The 16,983-nt window shown below is 40.1% G+C and overlaps 1 protein-coding gene across 1 annotated transcript; it reads left to right on the top strand.

The window, feature by feature from the left end:
* The first annotated feature begins 5,855 nt into the window (after positions 1 to 5,855).
* Positions 5,856 to 10,402, top strand: LOC137100081 (serine protease 33-like). The gene is made up of 5 exons (XM_067477712.1): positions 5,856 to 6,429; positions 7,072 to 7,240; positions 9,436 to 9,689; positions 9,827 to 9,924; positions 10,343 to 10,402. The coding sequence occupies exons 1-5, from the start codon at positions 5,943 to 5,945 to the stop codon at positions 10,400 to 10,402; spliced, it is 1,068 nt and encodes a 355-aa protein (XP_067333813.1). The 5' UTR covers positions 5,856 to 5,942.
* Positions 10,403 to 16,983: the final 6,581 nt, after the last annotated feature.

The raw sequence follows: 16,983 nt of genomic DNA, 5'->3' as shown, positions 1-16,983 counted from the left end.
AAGCAATAGAGGCAACACTGTAACATGTGAAGCATTTCATCATGGGGCAGCTGTTCACCAAGTTTCACCACGTTAGCATGTGTAGTTTTTGAGATATTGAACAATTTAGAAGTAACAGCACATAAGTTTTCAATTGCTATTCACCAAGTCTCCAGCAGATGGCAGCCTGTCCAAAGAAATCAACTGTTGCCATCTTGCCCTCTCAACACTAATGAAGTTCTGAAGATAAAATACCCAAAATAAAAGCACCCAAAATAGCGCCCCCCAGTGGAGAAACGTTTAACACGCGTGTTCAGGGCAGTCTCCTGCACGTATGTGTAAAGTTACATCCAAGTTTGAAACATGTTGCTGTGGTCAAAATTAAAATCAACAGATTTAAACACAGTTTTAACATGTTGTCTTTGTCCTATTTATAATCAGAATTTTACATGTCACTACTTTTGACAAAAAAAAGAACAACCCCAAGTTATGACTGAGCAATCTTATAGCCTGCACCTTTACATACATGCTACAGTCAAACCTAAGAATGATCTTAAGTACCAACGATTCTACAGCAGCAGTGCAACACTAAAAACCAACATACTGAAGAACACTGATTGAGGAGTCGCAGCAATGCATAGTTAGTCGGATGCTTTATGCCTCCATTACTAAAACCATTGGGCAGCATACACAGAACATTACACAATTCATTACAAACAGTGACATAACACTTGTTTTCATACTGGTAATGATTATCCAGTAGCTGGATGTGAAAGTCTTCGTTCCTTTTTCATTAACGTTTACTTCACTCTTCTCTTTTCTGACTTCTTGTTAATTTTGGAAGCTGCATAATACCACATATTTTCTTTATTTAAAGGACGCATTCACAGATATTGAACTTGGTTCTTTTGAATCTAGTTTGAATAGTACATGTAAATGAATGCCATTAAACTTCCCTCTGAATTCCCCACATTAAAACATCTCCCTAAAAACTAATACAGGGAAGTCAGAGGGAAGTTTAAAAGCATTATTAGTACAGTACATTTACACCCTAAACTAAAGCCACAGACAGCAGGTTGTAAATGGGTGAAGTCCCCTTTAACATTTACAAACTAAGGATGGGGCCTCTCTGCTCCACTTTTGTGACTGTGTTAACAGTACCAACCTTGAGACAGAAACGAATCAAAAGGCCAATCCCCAAGATGATCATGTAGAAGCTCACAGTGATCATCAACACTGCTGGGAGAGGGATGGCAAGCCCCCATATAGGTACCACCTTAGGAAAAGGTAAAAAAAAATGTTGTTATTGGTTACAATATCAGATGTATTTAAACTATATATCAAAGAATCATTTCTTACTTGCATTGTTTCTTTCTGGGAAAACATCTTAAACTGACACAGGATTTACATCTTGGCAATTTGGAAAAGAAGAAGAAAAGAACAAAAAGTCAAGCCAAAAAATGTAACGACCCCCACAGAGCCCTGGTCTTATAAAGGATTCAGTCTGGGATTAAACAAAGGGGAGTTACAGAGGCTAAATATTATAATGAATAGTTAATATATTATGTATTTATTCTTCATACATTAGATATAAGTCATGAATAAGAGTGACTTGGGGGGGGGGGGGGCAATTTGAGAACAGCCTGCAGCACAGCACTATTTTAGTACTTCAATTCATTAAGGAAATTTCCCCCCCAACCATCAAGTACGAATGAGTTACAATGTAACAGAAATTTTAATAATTTCATGTTGCCTTTTCAAGAAGTGGTCAAATGGTCAATTACAGAGGTCTCCATAGTGAAACTACTTACAGCGATTAGGCTTTGGCACTCACCTTGGATGTTCACCAGCTGGAGCAGCACCAAAAAAGATACATTTTTAAAAAATATATTTTTGGGTGCATTATCTACTTTTAATTCCCATCCCAATGCAGCTCTTAAGATATAAAATGTTAAACAAACATTAAATCTCACATTGGGATCATTTGGCCCTGTGAGCTAGTAGCATTGCAAACTGAAAAATAAAAACATGCACATACAATAGCATAAAGAAATGTCCTGCAAAAGCCACAACATAACAAAATTGACAAATGCATAGCAAAAAGCTAAATGCTGCATTGTGGCTTTTTGCAGCTTGTTTCTCAATTGGGTTGTGTTGTGGCTTTTTTGCAGTGTGTTTCTTAATGCTGCGCCTGTGTTTTCAAATTGATGAAGTTTTTCAAATTTGCTTGTGTTTTGTCTATTTGCATGATATGTCAATTTGCAGTGCTATGAGCTCTCAGGGCCTCCACAAGAATATATTTTGCTAATCACTAATTCTGGTGAAAGGAAGAAAAACAAGAAATTAAAATGAATGTGGAGTTATAAAGCAGGATAAGGACGTTTATACATTGAAGTCTCATAAGAATTCTACAGAAATTGCGGACTGTTTATCATGGGGTCAAAGACATTCTGGTTTGATAACGAGATCATTTTAGAATCATACAGTGACATGAACAACGGTGCTATATTGTATGTGACATCCTCAGTATGATTAAAACCAAGGTATCACAAAACAAGGTGCGTTCATGCAAAGCAACGAATAACAGGCTAATACACACCTCTTGTGTTGATGAAATAAATCCGAGCAGTTGCAGGGAGCATGATATGGAGCATGAGTTATATTTTAAAATACGTAAGTGTTACACAGTAAATACAAATTGATCTTATTTTAAAAAGTTCAACCCTCCCACAAAAGTTCCTGAATAGTGTGTTAATTATGCCTGTTCATAAGTCATTTATTCTTTGGCAGCTTAATCTGACAGGGCGTCATACGTGCTTCAATTTAGCTAAACGTCTCTGTGTGTACATCGCCTCAGCTGTTTAAAACTATAAGGTAAAAGACAACGTATTCCTCTAGTGTAGTCAAACAGAAATGTTCGACTACAGTAGATCAAAACTGTGAAAATTAAGAAAGTGATAAAGACATTATAGCTAACCTTAAATACCAAAAAAAAAAAAAAACACAAATTAAAATAGAATTCAGTCAATTCAGATTAACGACAGAGAAGGTTGCTAGAAATTTACCATCCTTCAAGTGCGGCTCCGCATTTCATGGATGTCACTGGTACATTTAAAACGAGGTCACATTCTCCAGTTTTTCAAGAAAGAAGTCACATAATTCTTTGTGCCTATGAACAAATGAGGCTTATCGTGTTAGCAACATAAGATTTGATTTTGCAATTTACACACCCACCCTTGGTAACAAAAAAATACCTATCATAAAAAAATGACATTCATCCCCTAAAAACACTCTTGTGACCAGAAGCACAGGCTGCTAGATGTGTGTAACATTAAAAAGTTTATTGCCCAACATTAGGTTGTTCCCCACCCTAGTAAATAAAAATATCTACAACCAGTGGGGGTTATTACCCCTTTGTTCCACATATTAACAGCCTAAGTAAAACTATAAGGTAAAAGACACTGCTCTCGTCTCTTTATATCTTATCTGCGGCCAAATCAAACATAGTCATAGGCAGCAAATGGAATTTCCTGAACCGGGGAACTGTCCGTCTTTTTAGCTGCTTGCAGCCCAATGGTTAGGACTAGTTTATAAGAAGGTTTTAAAATGCACTATTAATTGCTGTGCTTCCCACATCTTTATATTGTTTTATTTCTCTTCTGGTTGTATCAGCTTCGACACAAGCGATCTGGTTGTGTATGTGGGTCGCCAGAGTCAAGAGGAATCCAACCCCAATGAGCAGTCTCGGACAGTAACACAGATCATCAACAATCCCAACTATGACTCTACAACTAATGACAATGACATCTGCCTGCTGAAGCTCTCTTCACCAGTGACCTTCACCAACTACGTTTTGCCCGTCTGTCTGGCAGCATCAGGCAGCACCTTCTACAATGGCACTGACTCCTGGGTCACCGGCTGGGGCAACATTGGAAATGGAGGTGGGTCATTAAACAACAGGACACATTCATTTTGAAAGAAAAGCAAGATAACATTAGTGACAAAAGTTCTCCATTTAAACATGGAGCAATAAAGCCTGTCTGTAACTCAGGTTTTGGGGAAATGTTTATGATAATCTTCCTGTGACATTAGCAAAAACACAGTGTTTGAAGTAAAAGTAAATATTTGCTGTTATGGTAACATGGTAGCAATAGTGGCAATGACTATATATAGTTATCACAGATATTGTATGTCACCTTTAACCACCTCAACAACCACCACATCACCCACCCCACCTTTAACCACCTCTACCTCAACAACCACCACATCACCCACCCCACCTTCAACCACCTCCACCTCAACAATCACCACATCACTCACCCCACCTTCAACCACTTCCAACTCAACAACCTCCACATCACCCACCCCACCTTCAACCACCTCCACCTCAACAACCACCACATCACCCACCCCACCTTCAACCACCTCCACCTCAACAACCACCACATCACCCACCCCACCTTCAACCACCTCAACAACCACCACATCACCCACCCCACCTTCAACCACCTCCACCTCAACAACCACCACATCACCCACCCGACCTTTAACCATCTCAACAACCACCACATCAACCACCCTACCTTCAACCACCTCAACAACCACCACATCACCCACCCCACCTTCAACCACCTCCACCTCAACAACCACCACATCACCCACCCGACCTTCAACGACCTCAACAACCACCACATCACCCACCCCACCTTTAACCACCTCAACAACCACCACATCACCCACCCCACCTTCAACCACTTCCACCTCAACAACCACCACATCACCCACCCCACCTTCAACCACCTCCACCTCAACAACCACCACATCACCCACCCCACCTTTAACCACCTCAACAACCACCACATCACCCACCCCACCTTTAACCACCTCTACCTCAACAACCACCACATCACCCACCCCACCTTCAACCACCCCCACCTCATCAACCACCACATCACCCACCCCACCTTCAACCACCTCCACCTCAACAATCACCACATCACTCACCCCACCTTCAACCACTTCCAACTCAACAACCACCACATCACCCACCCCACCTTCAACCACTTCCACCTCAACAACCACCACATCACCCACCCGACCTTCAACCACCTCAACAACCGCCACATCACCCACCCCCCCTTTAACCACCTCAACAACTACCACATCACCCACCCCACCTTCAACCACCTCCACCTCAACAACCACCACATCACCCACCCGACCTTCAACCACCTCAACAACCACCACATCACCCACCCCACCTTTAACCACCTCAACAACCACCACATCACCCACCCCACCTTTAACCACCTCTACCTCAACAACCACCACATCACCCACCCCACCTTCAAGCACCTCCACCTCAACAACCACCACATCACCCACCCCACCTACAACCACTTCCATCTCAACAACCACCACATCACCCACCCCACCTTCAACCACCTCTACCTCAACAACTACCACATCACCCACCCCACCTTCAACCACCTCCACCTCATCAACCACCACATCACCCACCCCACCTTCAACCACCTCAACAACCACCACATCACCCACCCCACCTTCAACCACCTCATCAACCACCACATCACCCACCCCACCTTCAACCACCTCCACCTCAACAATCACCACATCACCCACCCGACCTTCAACCACCTCAACAACCGCCACATCACCCACCCCACCTTTAACCACCTCAACAACCACCACATCACCCACCCCACCTTCAACCACCTCCACCTCAACAACCACCACATCACCCACCCCACCTTCAACCACCTCCACCTCAACAACTACCACATCATCCACCCCACCTTCAACATTCCACATTAATCACACCCCCTTCAACCACCTTTACATCAACCACCTCCACATCAACCACCCTTCATTCATCCACCTCAACTTCAACTATCCTGCCTTCACCGACCTCCACATCAATCCCTTACCCTTCAGTCACCTCCATGTCATCTATTTTCACATCCCCTTCCACCACCTCGACACAGACCACCTCCACATTAACCACCCTCGCTTTAACCACCTCCACATCAACCACCCTCCCATCCACCGCTTCCAAATCAACCCTCCTCCCTTCATCCACCTCCACATCAACCACCCTCCCTTTAACCCCCTCTACATCAACCACAATGGCACCAATCACTTCAACTTCCAAGTCAACTACATCCACATCAACCATTCTACCTTCTACGACCTTCAAAACAACCCTTCTCGCTTCAACAACCATCACATCAACCATCCATCTTTCAACCACCTTTACACCCACCACTCTTGCTTCATCCACCTCAACTCCAACTATCCTGCCTTCAACCACCTCCAGATCAACTACTTTCTCTTTAGTCACCTCCACATCAACCACCCTCCCTTCAACCAAATCAACCACCTTTAGACCAAGCACCCCCACTTCAACCATGTCCGCTTCAGTAACTAAACGTGAGTGCCTGCTGTGTTCAGACTGAATGGATCTGATGGATTTTACTATTTCTCTACGTTTGTCCAACTTTTTCTGAGCTTTTTGATAGTTACACTGAGTAAAATCACTTCACGACTGTGGCGCAGGAAGGTAGAGAGGTTGTCCACCAATCTCACAGTTGTTGGTTCAATCCCCGGCTCCTCCAGTCACATGTCGAAGTGTCCTTGAACATGACACTAAACCCCAACTTAGTTGCTCCCGGTGACCGTTGGCCAGCTGCATAGCAGCTTCCCCATCGGTGTATGATGGTGCGTGTGATTGTGAGTGTGAATGGGTGAGTGAGAAGCAGTGTAATTCGCTTTGAGTGCCAATAGGTAGAAAAGCGCAATATAAGTGCAGAACATTTACCATTTAAAATATTTGGAATCAAGAGATTTATGTCTGCAGTCCATCAAACAGAAATACACGAGATGTTTTGGTCATTTCTTTATTCCCATTACCATAAATCAGCCTGCTATATTTATATGTGGAGTATTTGGAAACTTTGGAATCTGTTCTTATGGTTTAAACAAAGCTTGACTATGGCTTGACTGTCCATGCTTACATATCTTCATTGTTGTTAAAATACTTTCTGTTCGTCTAACTTTGGCATTTTTATCCAGCTGTGGTCTGTGGTCAAGCCTCGATAAATACTCGTATTTTGGGAGGAAACTCAGCAACAGCTGGCATGTGGCCATGGATGGCCAGTCTACAGGTGAATGGAAACCATGTGTGTGGTGGGACTCTGGTGGCTGTGGACTCTGTGTTGAGCAATGCCAACTGCTTCTTAAGGTGAGATACCTTTGATGATGTTTTATTTGCTCTCTCATCTAATCTTTTAATAATTTAAATACAACCTGTATGTTTTAGATCTCTGAAGAAATCTTATTTAAGAGACACATGTGAAACAAATGGAATCATGTTATCAACAACGTGAAGTTCAGTAGTGTTTTAAATAAACTGTTTTAGTAGCAGGGCACCTTGGTTTGCAGAGGAACACTGCTGCAGTGTCTTTGAACTTACTTCTATGGTATTTCAACCTCTTCATTACTCACAGAAAACTCACCTTACCCTTACCCAGATAACTTGCACACTGATTTTTCTGAATGCACAGCTCATTTTGGTGCAATTAGGTGCTTCTGGACTGGAGGAACCTTTTCATACTTCTTTGAACTATGGCCAGAAGTTCTGTGGCTGCGTCTTTTCGCTCTTTTCTTACTGCACTGTTTCCTCTGTCAGTCTGTCAGCTGGGATTAATATTTTCACATGGGCTACTGGGTCTTAAACATGAAGTAGGGGAGTCCTCACCAATCAATGGCCAGAGCCTTATTCTTTCTCCTCCTATTTTTACAGTCATATTGTTCATCTGCTGCGGCAGCAGTGAACTATTTGGTGATTGCTATAAGGAGTGGTTTACCATCGGCTTTCTCACATTTTTTTCTTTCTAAGGATGAATATAATGAAAGTAAAACAGTGCTTAAATAATTTGCATTTTCAAATTAATTTTGCCTTTCTCCATTTGACTGACTCCACCAAGTCTAATTCAGCTCAATATTTTGTACATTATCAAACTGACTTTAGCCCGATAGAGATTAAAAATGCCAGCAGGCTATAGTAATTGATAAAAACAATTTTATATATAACAGCATTATATACAAGTCCACATAAAAAGCTATAAGCCTCACTTTTCTTTTTAAGCTTGTAGTTTTCATGCCTCAGGGTACTCCAGTACCCTGTTGGTGTGCTAATACAGTAATACTGATACAATACGTTGGGATTATGATGTGTGCATGCACTGTGGAGCTATAACTATGAGTGTAAGCTTAGAACCACCTTCAGACCATATACTGTAATTACTTCTCATGCTGTCGCACAAGAGACAAGCATTTGCTGAAACAGTGACCGGTACAAGCATTAAAGACAGAAACTTTCAATGACTTCATCTGTATTATTATTATTTTTTTTAGAGTTATTTAGATTTGGTCCATTGCACCTCCTGGATCTGACATTGAGCAATTGGCATAAGCCTAGTTTCCAGTTTACTGGCATAAGCTTTTCCAGGGAAGCTAAGCAGAGGGAACCACCAACCCAGTTTGCCAGTCAACAGACACTATATATATCCTTCATGCAGCATTTAACAGACGTGTCAGTCAAGACAGCCCAGCAATGTCCAGAGCCATCAGCATCTCAGGGCGAATCTCATTCACCACTGGTGCTCCGTTCCATGAGGAGCTCTTTAACTACCTCAGAGACATTCACCAGAAATATGGAAGGAGCATCTACCAAAACTTTAAGCTCTGCCTCCTCCTTAGGGGCATGTTGGTCAGGTTCATGGGATTCCTCAAAGTGTAACTTCCGCCATCCGATATTATCCTCTTTTCAGGTAATGAACCACTGTGTTCAAGAGGGAGCTAAGCCACAAGGCAAAGCTCTCAATTTACCAGTAAGTCTACCTTCCAACCCTCACCAATGCTTGTGAACTCTTGGTAATGCCAAAAGAACAAGGTTGTGAATACAAATAGCCAAAATTAGTTTCCTCCAACAAGTAGCAAGGCTCAGCCTTTGAGATAGGGTATAGATCTTGGAGCTTGGTGCCTGGACTGCTATTTTGTGTTGAATGAGCCACTAAAAATGGTTTAGGCATCTTATAAGTAGATTTATCCTGTCTCTCACTTGCTGTAATTTTTGCCCCGATGCTGTGGCACATGAATTTCTCACTAGGGATCAATAAAATATTACCATCAATCAATGAATAAAAGAAAAAATACCAACTCTAATGTCTTCTTCTGTTATTTTAAACCATTATGTGTGGCTCTGCATTGGTTACTCTGCCTGACTTTATTAGGAAAGTAAGCTTTTAAAAAATAGTTTTATTTGTATCATTTTCTGTTAGAGGCATTTATGTGTTAACGAAGTTCACATCAATCAGATATTTTGAAGTTATAAACTTTGCTCAGTGAAGATTTGTTTTATTCTATCTCCCACAGTTCACCCATTCCCTCTCAATGGACTGTGGTGTTGGGTCATTTGAAACAGAATGGCTCCAACCCCAATGAGGTGAGACTGAATGTGACAAATATCACACTGAGCAACCTGACTGGGCCCAATGTTGCAGTGCTGCATCTGGCATCCCAGCCCCCCCTGTCCAACTACATTCAGCCCATATGCCTGGAGAAAGGACAAACTTTCACTGTGAGCTCAACGTGTTGGGCTGCAGGCTGGAGCTCTGGGCGAGGAGGGGGTGAGTCTATAACACACAATCTGACACAGTTATGCCAACTGTCTGCATGATTTCTCCTCTTTAGATTAAGCAGACAGTTGTGAGCTACATATGATTCAGGTGTTCCACTTCTCATTTTCTTACTTTTCAAACTTTAGTGGAACAAGTTCTGCAGGAGTTCCAGACAACTGTGGTCGACTGTGGGAGCACGTCAACAAGTAACAGCATTTGTACAGGATTTGTTTCTCTGGATCAGGTGAATGATGAGAATATTGATATTATCACTATTACAAAAATTGTTTGGTGGTTATGGGGATATACATTGAAGACAAGTAGGTTTATTTAGGTAGGCTAGCTACAGTTTGTCTGTGCCAATCTGTCTCCTGGCTGTAGCTTCATGTTTGTAGTAAAAATGTCAAACATTTCGTCTTATTTCACTGAGAAAATTTAATTTTAAAAATTGTTAAACTATTTTGTTAAGTCATAAAAGTTTTGACCTTGTCACACTTATGAAAAACAGTTACAAAGTAATACTAGATATTAGAAATAGTGCATTACTACATATAGTGCATATTCAGTATAATTATTACTTTCCATGACACATGTACTCAGTAATGCTAAATACAAAGTCTAAATATGTATGTGGACATATTTCATCCTGATTGTGTGTTTAGGGCGATTCTGGTGGTCCGATGATGTGTAAACTGGCAGCTCCTGGTTCCAGGCGGCAGTGATAACAGTCAACAGCAACAACTCCACCAGTCAAACACGAAGCAGTCTAATGTTGAGTTTTACCAAGTTGAGCTACTTTGACAAATTCCTGTCTCTGACATTGGGGGAATTTTTGTTAACAGCCTCCCCCAACACCAGCAGCAACACCACCACCCCAGCTGCCACCACCATAGCCACCACTGGAGGAACAGCTGGTCACTCATCTTTCTTCTTCTTTCATTTCCTTGTCTTCATTACATATCTCTGTATCCTTTTATAGAGACATCCAACTTTACCTGTAAATAGTAAATTAAAATATTAACAAGCAATTTATGAACATAAACAAACTTAAATTTTAGTGAAAATAGAGATGTAGTAGTAAAGTATTAGCGGTGGTTCTGTTCACTGTCTGCAATCTAGAACATAAGGAGCTTGACTGTGAGAGGTTTTCCAACACTGCAGTAGTAGACATGAAATTCTAATTAAAGCTACAGTGTATGTGTGTGTGCTTGTGTGTGTGTGCTTGTGTGTGTACTATAAAAGAAACAGACATTGATGGTAAAACTGAATACAAGTGAAAAAATATGAAGGAACCCAGTACTAGCTTTATAGTCCGTTTAAGTATCAGATGAGGAGATGGAATGAGAAGAGCCTTTTTAAGCTCTAGATCAAAGGATGGCACGACAAAATTCTTCCCAGGAGAAACCCTCCTGAGCAGAAGAACCAACAAGAGGACAACCTAGAAGAAGAAAGAACTGAAGAAGTAGAGCTGGTAATTGATTTCACCAGCTGTATGTCCCCAGTATCAAAGATGACACCAACGAAGGAAGAAGAAAGGGAAAAATAAAGAGGACTAAAAGTATGGATTAGGCAGTAAGAGAAGACAGAGGTTAGACAAAAACTTTAATTTAAATCAGTGATTTAAAAAGAACGTATGAATAAGGTTAATAATTATATAGTATAAAAAGATGATAATGTGTTTTGCGGGAGTTTTCTCTGGGTACTTTGGTTTGCTCTTAAAGTCTTGACATGCATGTTAGGTTAAATGGTGACTCTAGGAGGTTGTGGATGGATGATAGCTCAGATAGGGCAAGAATAGTTATATCAGATTTTGCATTGTTGCATTGTTGATTTCAAATGACCCTGAGGCAACTAGGTTAGAGAGTGATGAGGAGCATGAAGAACCTCACCTAAATGAAGTAAGGAAAATGGTGGTGAGCCTTCATAAAAGTCTGAGGCAATCATCAAAAGCTCTTTTCAGCAGAATTCCCAATCTGCAAGAGGCAAGTGACCTGGAATATAGAGAGGATGCCCAGATGTATCAGGCAAATGTGGCAGAATCAGTGGGTGTAGCACTTATGGTGGCTTATGAAGAAGAGATCGAATCAGCAGTTATTGCCTTTGTCTCCTTTGAACCTCCATTGATTTCACAGATAATCAGATCACATTAGAAGCATACAGGGACATGAATGACCATGGTATGTTGCATGTGACATCCTCACCATGATTAAAACCAAGGTATGACAAAAGAGGATGTGTTCATGCAAAGCTACTAATACCAGGGCAATACAGACAAATCTTGTTAAAATAAACTAAAAAAATAAAATAGAACAGTTGTATGAATGATGATGAAGTAATATTTAAAATAAGAAAGTGTTATACAATAATTATAAGGTAATGTGACTAAAGAGATCAACCCTCCCACAAATTTACTATTTGACAGTTTAATCTGCAACAGATCATTATATTTTCTATGTTTAGCATATGTGCTTTAACTAAACATCTCGATGTGTACACTGCTTTCAGCTGTTAAAAAGGTAAAATACAAAACATTCCTCTAGAATGTAGTAAAGTCAATATAAATACTCGACTACAGCACATCAAAATTGCAAAAAGTCTAGAAAATTAAATTATAGTTAACTTTAGCCAACAAGGTAATGCTGAAGTTATACAGGAATTCAGCCCGTTCAGATTGATGACAGGTGGTTTCTGTGTTTCCATTTTAAAGCGCTTTATTTGTTATCATAAAGTTGTACAACAAAATTGCATCAGATGGTCAGATGGAGGGTTAGTCCTGTGCCACTGAAACTAAGTGCACCACCACTATAGACCAACCTTACCTGGTCCCTAACACACACGTGTTTGTATGGGTAGGGGAAACCAGAGCATCCTGAGAAAACCTCCATAAACATGGGAGAACATACAACTGCTGTAACCGCTTATCTTATTTGGATCATGGGGAGGCTGGAGCCTATCTCAGCTGTCATGTGAGGCATGAGGGAGGGTCCACCCTGGACAGGTCACCAGTCTATCTCAGGGACAAACACAGAGACACATACACGGACAGACAACCATTCACACTCAAATTCACACTTATGTGGAGTTTTTCTCACCAATTAACCCAACATGCATGTCTTTGGACTGGGGGAACCCAAACCTTTCTAGCTGTGAGGTGCCAGCGCTAACCCCTCCACCACTGTGCTGCCATACAAAAAAATCATCATCAATATTATATTGTAACTAAAATACATGCTAAAGTACTTTTAAGTAGTAGTGTAAAAAGTAGATCAGATCATGTACTCATTTTACATCAATTAATATGATGTTGCAGGGTTATAGTTAATGAGTAAATAAAATCAAAATAAATGTTACACGTTATATGCTGTTTTCATGATCATTTGTTTTTAATTATTATAATTTAAATTACTTTGCCTACTGCTTTTAGAGTGGATGTAGATAAAGTATGATGATTGTACTGTATTATGTGTTCCTAATCTGATTTGAAAAGGAACCAGCTATAAAGTAAATATGGTGCAGTAAATGTATAAAGTAGCCAAAAATTAAAATAGTCAAGCAAAATAGAAATACATAATATTGTCAGTACAGTACAATACTTGTAAACTTTGTAACTTAACACCATTGCTTTTTGAGTCAGTTGCTCCAACAGTAAGGGAGGCAGATCTCAGCATCTAGATATATTGCAATGAGTATATACATTAATTACATATATTTAGTTATTTATGCATTAATTTCTGTAATTATTTCAACAAATATTTATTTATTATTTTATTCTTTAATTTCTTTTTATTCCATAGTAGTTGATGGCCCTTAAAGGGTTTCAGGACAAGAAGAAGAAGTCAAACAGCCCAAACGCCACCAACAGTCTTCACACCGGAGGCGTCATCGCTTCATCGCTTCATCCCTTTGTTAACCACTGCATGTAGCAGCTCATGTAGAGGAGGAGAAATAGTGCTCTCTCCTTGTTGACACGAAAGAGGCACAGGCAGAGTTCAGCAGCTCTCGGTGTGTCCTTGCTGCTTATCCAAATAACTGCAACCAAATCCAGCCTGAACTTGTGTGTGTGATCGTGTGTGTGTTATTATTTTGTAAAGTTATACTTAGGATAGTATGTTTATCATTGATAACTCTATATAAATAAGTTGTGTATGTGGTACATGAATATAATGAGCATCATTACCCTTTGGTGACACTCTGGTGCCATCATACGTTTACTAATTTTTCCAACACGTTTGTTCTATATTCGCAGTGTGTCATTGGATATTAACCAGACTAAAACAGCATGAAATCCCTTATGGAAACGTAATTTTCAGGTTTCAAGAACCTTGTGCCCTCAGTTAATAGAGATAGTGGATATGTGCCAAATTGAAGTCAGTGTCAGTTAATCATGTAGTGACGATGTTTTAAGATGTTCCTGGCTTGTATCAAGACAGGGGTGTAGAAGAGAGTCTACTATAAGTCAGGATCCCTAGAGTTAAACCTGAGTTACACCTTGATAAGGAATCACAGAATGATCCTCGTGTAGGATAGTTTTCCTAATTAACATTTACAAAGTCAGGGGTCCTGTGTCCATGTCAATTTACATGTCAGAAGAAACAGTCTTTGATCATCTAGAGAAGGTTGAGAGAAGAAACATGGTTTGAGAAAGAAAGGCTTCATTCCTCCTCTAGGAGACAGTTTAAAGGGCAGGTTGTTACTTTGGGCAGGAATCTAACTGCAGCTTGTGTGTGCTACATTATTAACCTCATGGGAGATTACGCAAAAAAAACATGACGCTTCTGTACACTGATTCATAGGTCCTGCAGTGAACATTTTTACACATATATTTTTAATTTCAGAAAATATTGTTTAATCTGGGGAATTAAGTTCAATGCAGAATTTTTTTTTTCTTTTCTTTCTTTTTTTTGTCGTGGTGAGGGCTTTCTTAGAAATTTATTAAATGCAATAATACCTGGAACATTACAACAAGCTTGACACAAATTAGGCATGTGACCCACACAGAATAAAGTCACAATGTGATCTATGTATCTTCTGACTTACGTAAAATGTATTACAAACATTGGATTAGTATAGCTTTCCTATTGGTAAGTAGTCTGAGATGGGATCCTGGCCAGGCCAGTAGGGGACAGCAAAGGAACATTTGTTACTGAGGCATTGCCTTCACACAGAGACAGCTTGCTTCTTTAATTCTGTGAAAGTGTTTTGAAGTGGAACAAACTTTAAAGTGTAGCTCATAGAGTGAGCGGAAGTCCCCCATGCTAATGTCTACCTACAGGTGTGAGCAGTCACAGGTGTCCCACTCTCCCCTGTGAAACAGTAAGAGGCTCCCGTTGTTTTGCTCTGCGTTTTACTTAGGTTCTGTTGATATGTTTAGTCACGGTGAGGTAAGCTCGTATATTATTCCTCGGTGAAACATTTATGATAAAAACTTGTTTACATATGTGTAAAAAATGAAGCAGTTAGTTGAAGGCTTATATATCATAAGTAAAAATGACTCAAATGTTTAGTTATGTTTTACATTGTACGCGTTTTAGGGTATGCGTGTGGACATATCCTTGTGTTATAATACATCAGCTGAAAGAGCAGTATTTCTGCTGGTACCGGTGATGATTCATCCGGTAGCTAAAGTGTCCTTGAACCTGAAAGAACCTCAATCAGTTGCCTCATTTTATTTAAATATTGGGTTTGAATGTGGCAGTAAATTATGCAGAGAGCGACCTCTCTGACAACAAGTGTTTCTCTCATCATTTCTCCCATTAAACAGGACATTTCTCTTTAGCTGCTGGTCCTCCCACCCAGCACCCCATAACACCTCATTAATTTTAAATTGGGTGGCCAAAACATTACAACCACCTCTTCCTACAATGCACTAAAGTATGTCTCCACTACCCACTTTAACCTTAACAATTAACACATAATAGAATTATCACCTTTCTGACAGTTTCAATGTAAAAGCTTAGACATTATAACCTCAGAGTCACTGTATCGGACATAATATTATGCCTGATGAGCGTATAACAGAAGTTGTTGTGGTTACAACACTTTTCACTGGTTGGACTTGTTCCAAAAAATGTGCTAATGAAACTGACAATGGCTATAGTTACTGGAAAATATAATTTTGGACGGACTTCAAAAAAGAATTTCATTCTTTCACTTTGTGTCACATCCAGGAACAGATACTTCTGATCTGTCATTACTTCATGACATCCTGGTGAACAGTAAAGAAGAAAAAATAAATGTTTCCTGATTGGAAATTAATGTGAAGGACTAAAACTATTTTTTCATCTTTATGGGGGTAGATTGTGCATTGTGTGTTTCTCATCTGATCATTGTTGAAAATATTGGGCTGGTTGTTTTAAGGTCATGTTCACATTTTCATTCTTTTGTATAAAATACTCACATGCTCACTGTACTTACTATACTATTTGTTGCAGTCATAGTCATTGTCATAAAATAAAAATAAACTCCTTTTGAAACTGCATCTCTTAAAAATGATTAAGATGGTCACTGTTGTGTTATAGCGATTCAATTCAATTCAATTCAATTCAACTTTATTTATATAGCGCCAATTTACAACAAGTCATCTCAAGGCACTTTACATAATAAAGTACAGACTACACAAGTATGTAGAAGCAACCCAACAAATCCCCCTTGAGCAATCCCTAGGCAACAGTGGAGAGGAAAAACTCCCTTTAACGGACGAAACCTCCAGCAGAACCAGGCTCAGGGTGGGCAGCCATCTGCCTTGACCGGTTGGAGTGAGTGGAAAGTGAAGGGAGGAAAGAAAAGGGCAACAAAAAGAAACAACAAAACATTATGCAGGTTGGTAGGACACAAAATTAATAGCATACAGTGGTGACAAATAAATGTATAGAGAAAAAGAGGAGGGGAGCTCATTGTACTTGCAGGAGTCCCCCAACACTCTAAACCTATAGCATCTTAAGTAGGAGCTAGTTCAGGTTGACTGAGCAGTTTTAACTATAAGCTTTATTAAAAGGGAAGGTTTTAAGCCTAGTCTTAAAAGTAGAGAGGGTGTCTGCCCCCCGAATTTGAATTGGAAGCTGGTTCCAAAGGAGAGGAGCTTGATAGCTAAAGGCTCTGCCTCCCATTCTACTTTCTACATTCAACTCTGGGAACCAAAAGTAGGCCTGTATTCTGGGATCAAAGTGGTCTAATCGGGCGATACAGAACTATGAGATCTTTTAAATATGATGAAGCTTGACCATTAAGAGCTTTTTATGTAAGGAGGAGGGTTTTGAATTCTATTTGAGATTTTATGGGAAGCCAATGGAGAGAAGCTAGTGAA

This window comes from Channa argus, chromosome 15, assembly GCF_033026475.1.
Source record: "Channa argus isolate prfri chromosome 15, Channa argus male v1.0, whole genome shotgun sequence".
Lineage (NCBI taxonomy): Eukaryota > Metazoa > Chordata > Actinopteri > Anabantiformes > Channidae > Channa > Channa argus.
Note: the sequence above shows the minus strand (reverse complement) of the source record. Positions and strands in the feature narration are given on the sequence as shown.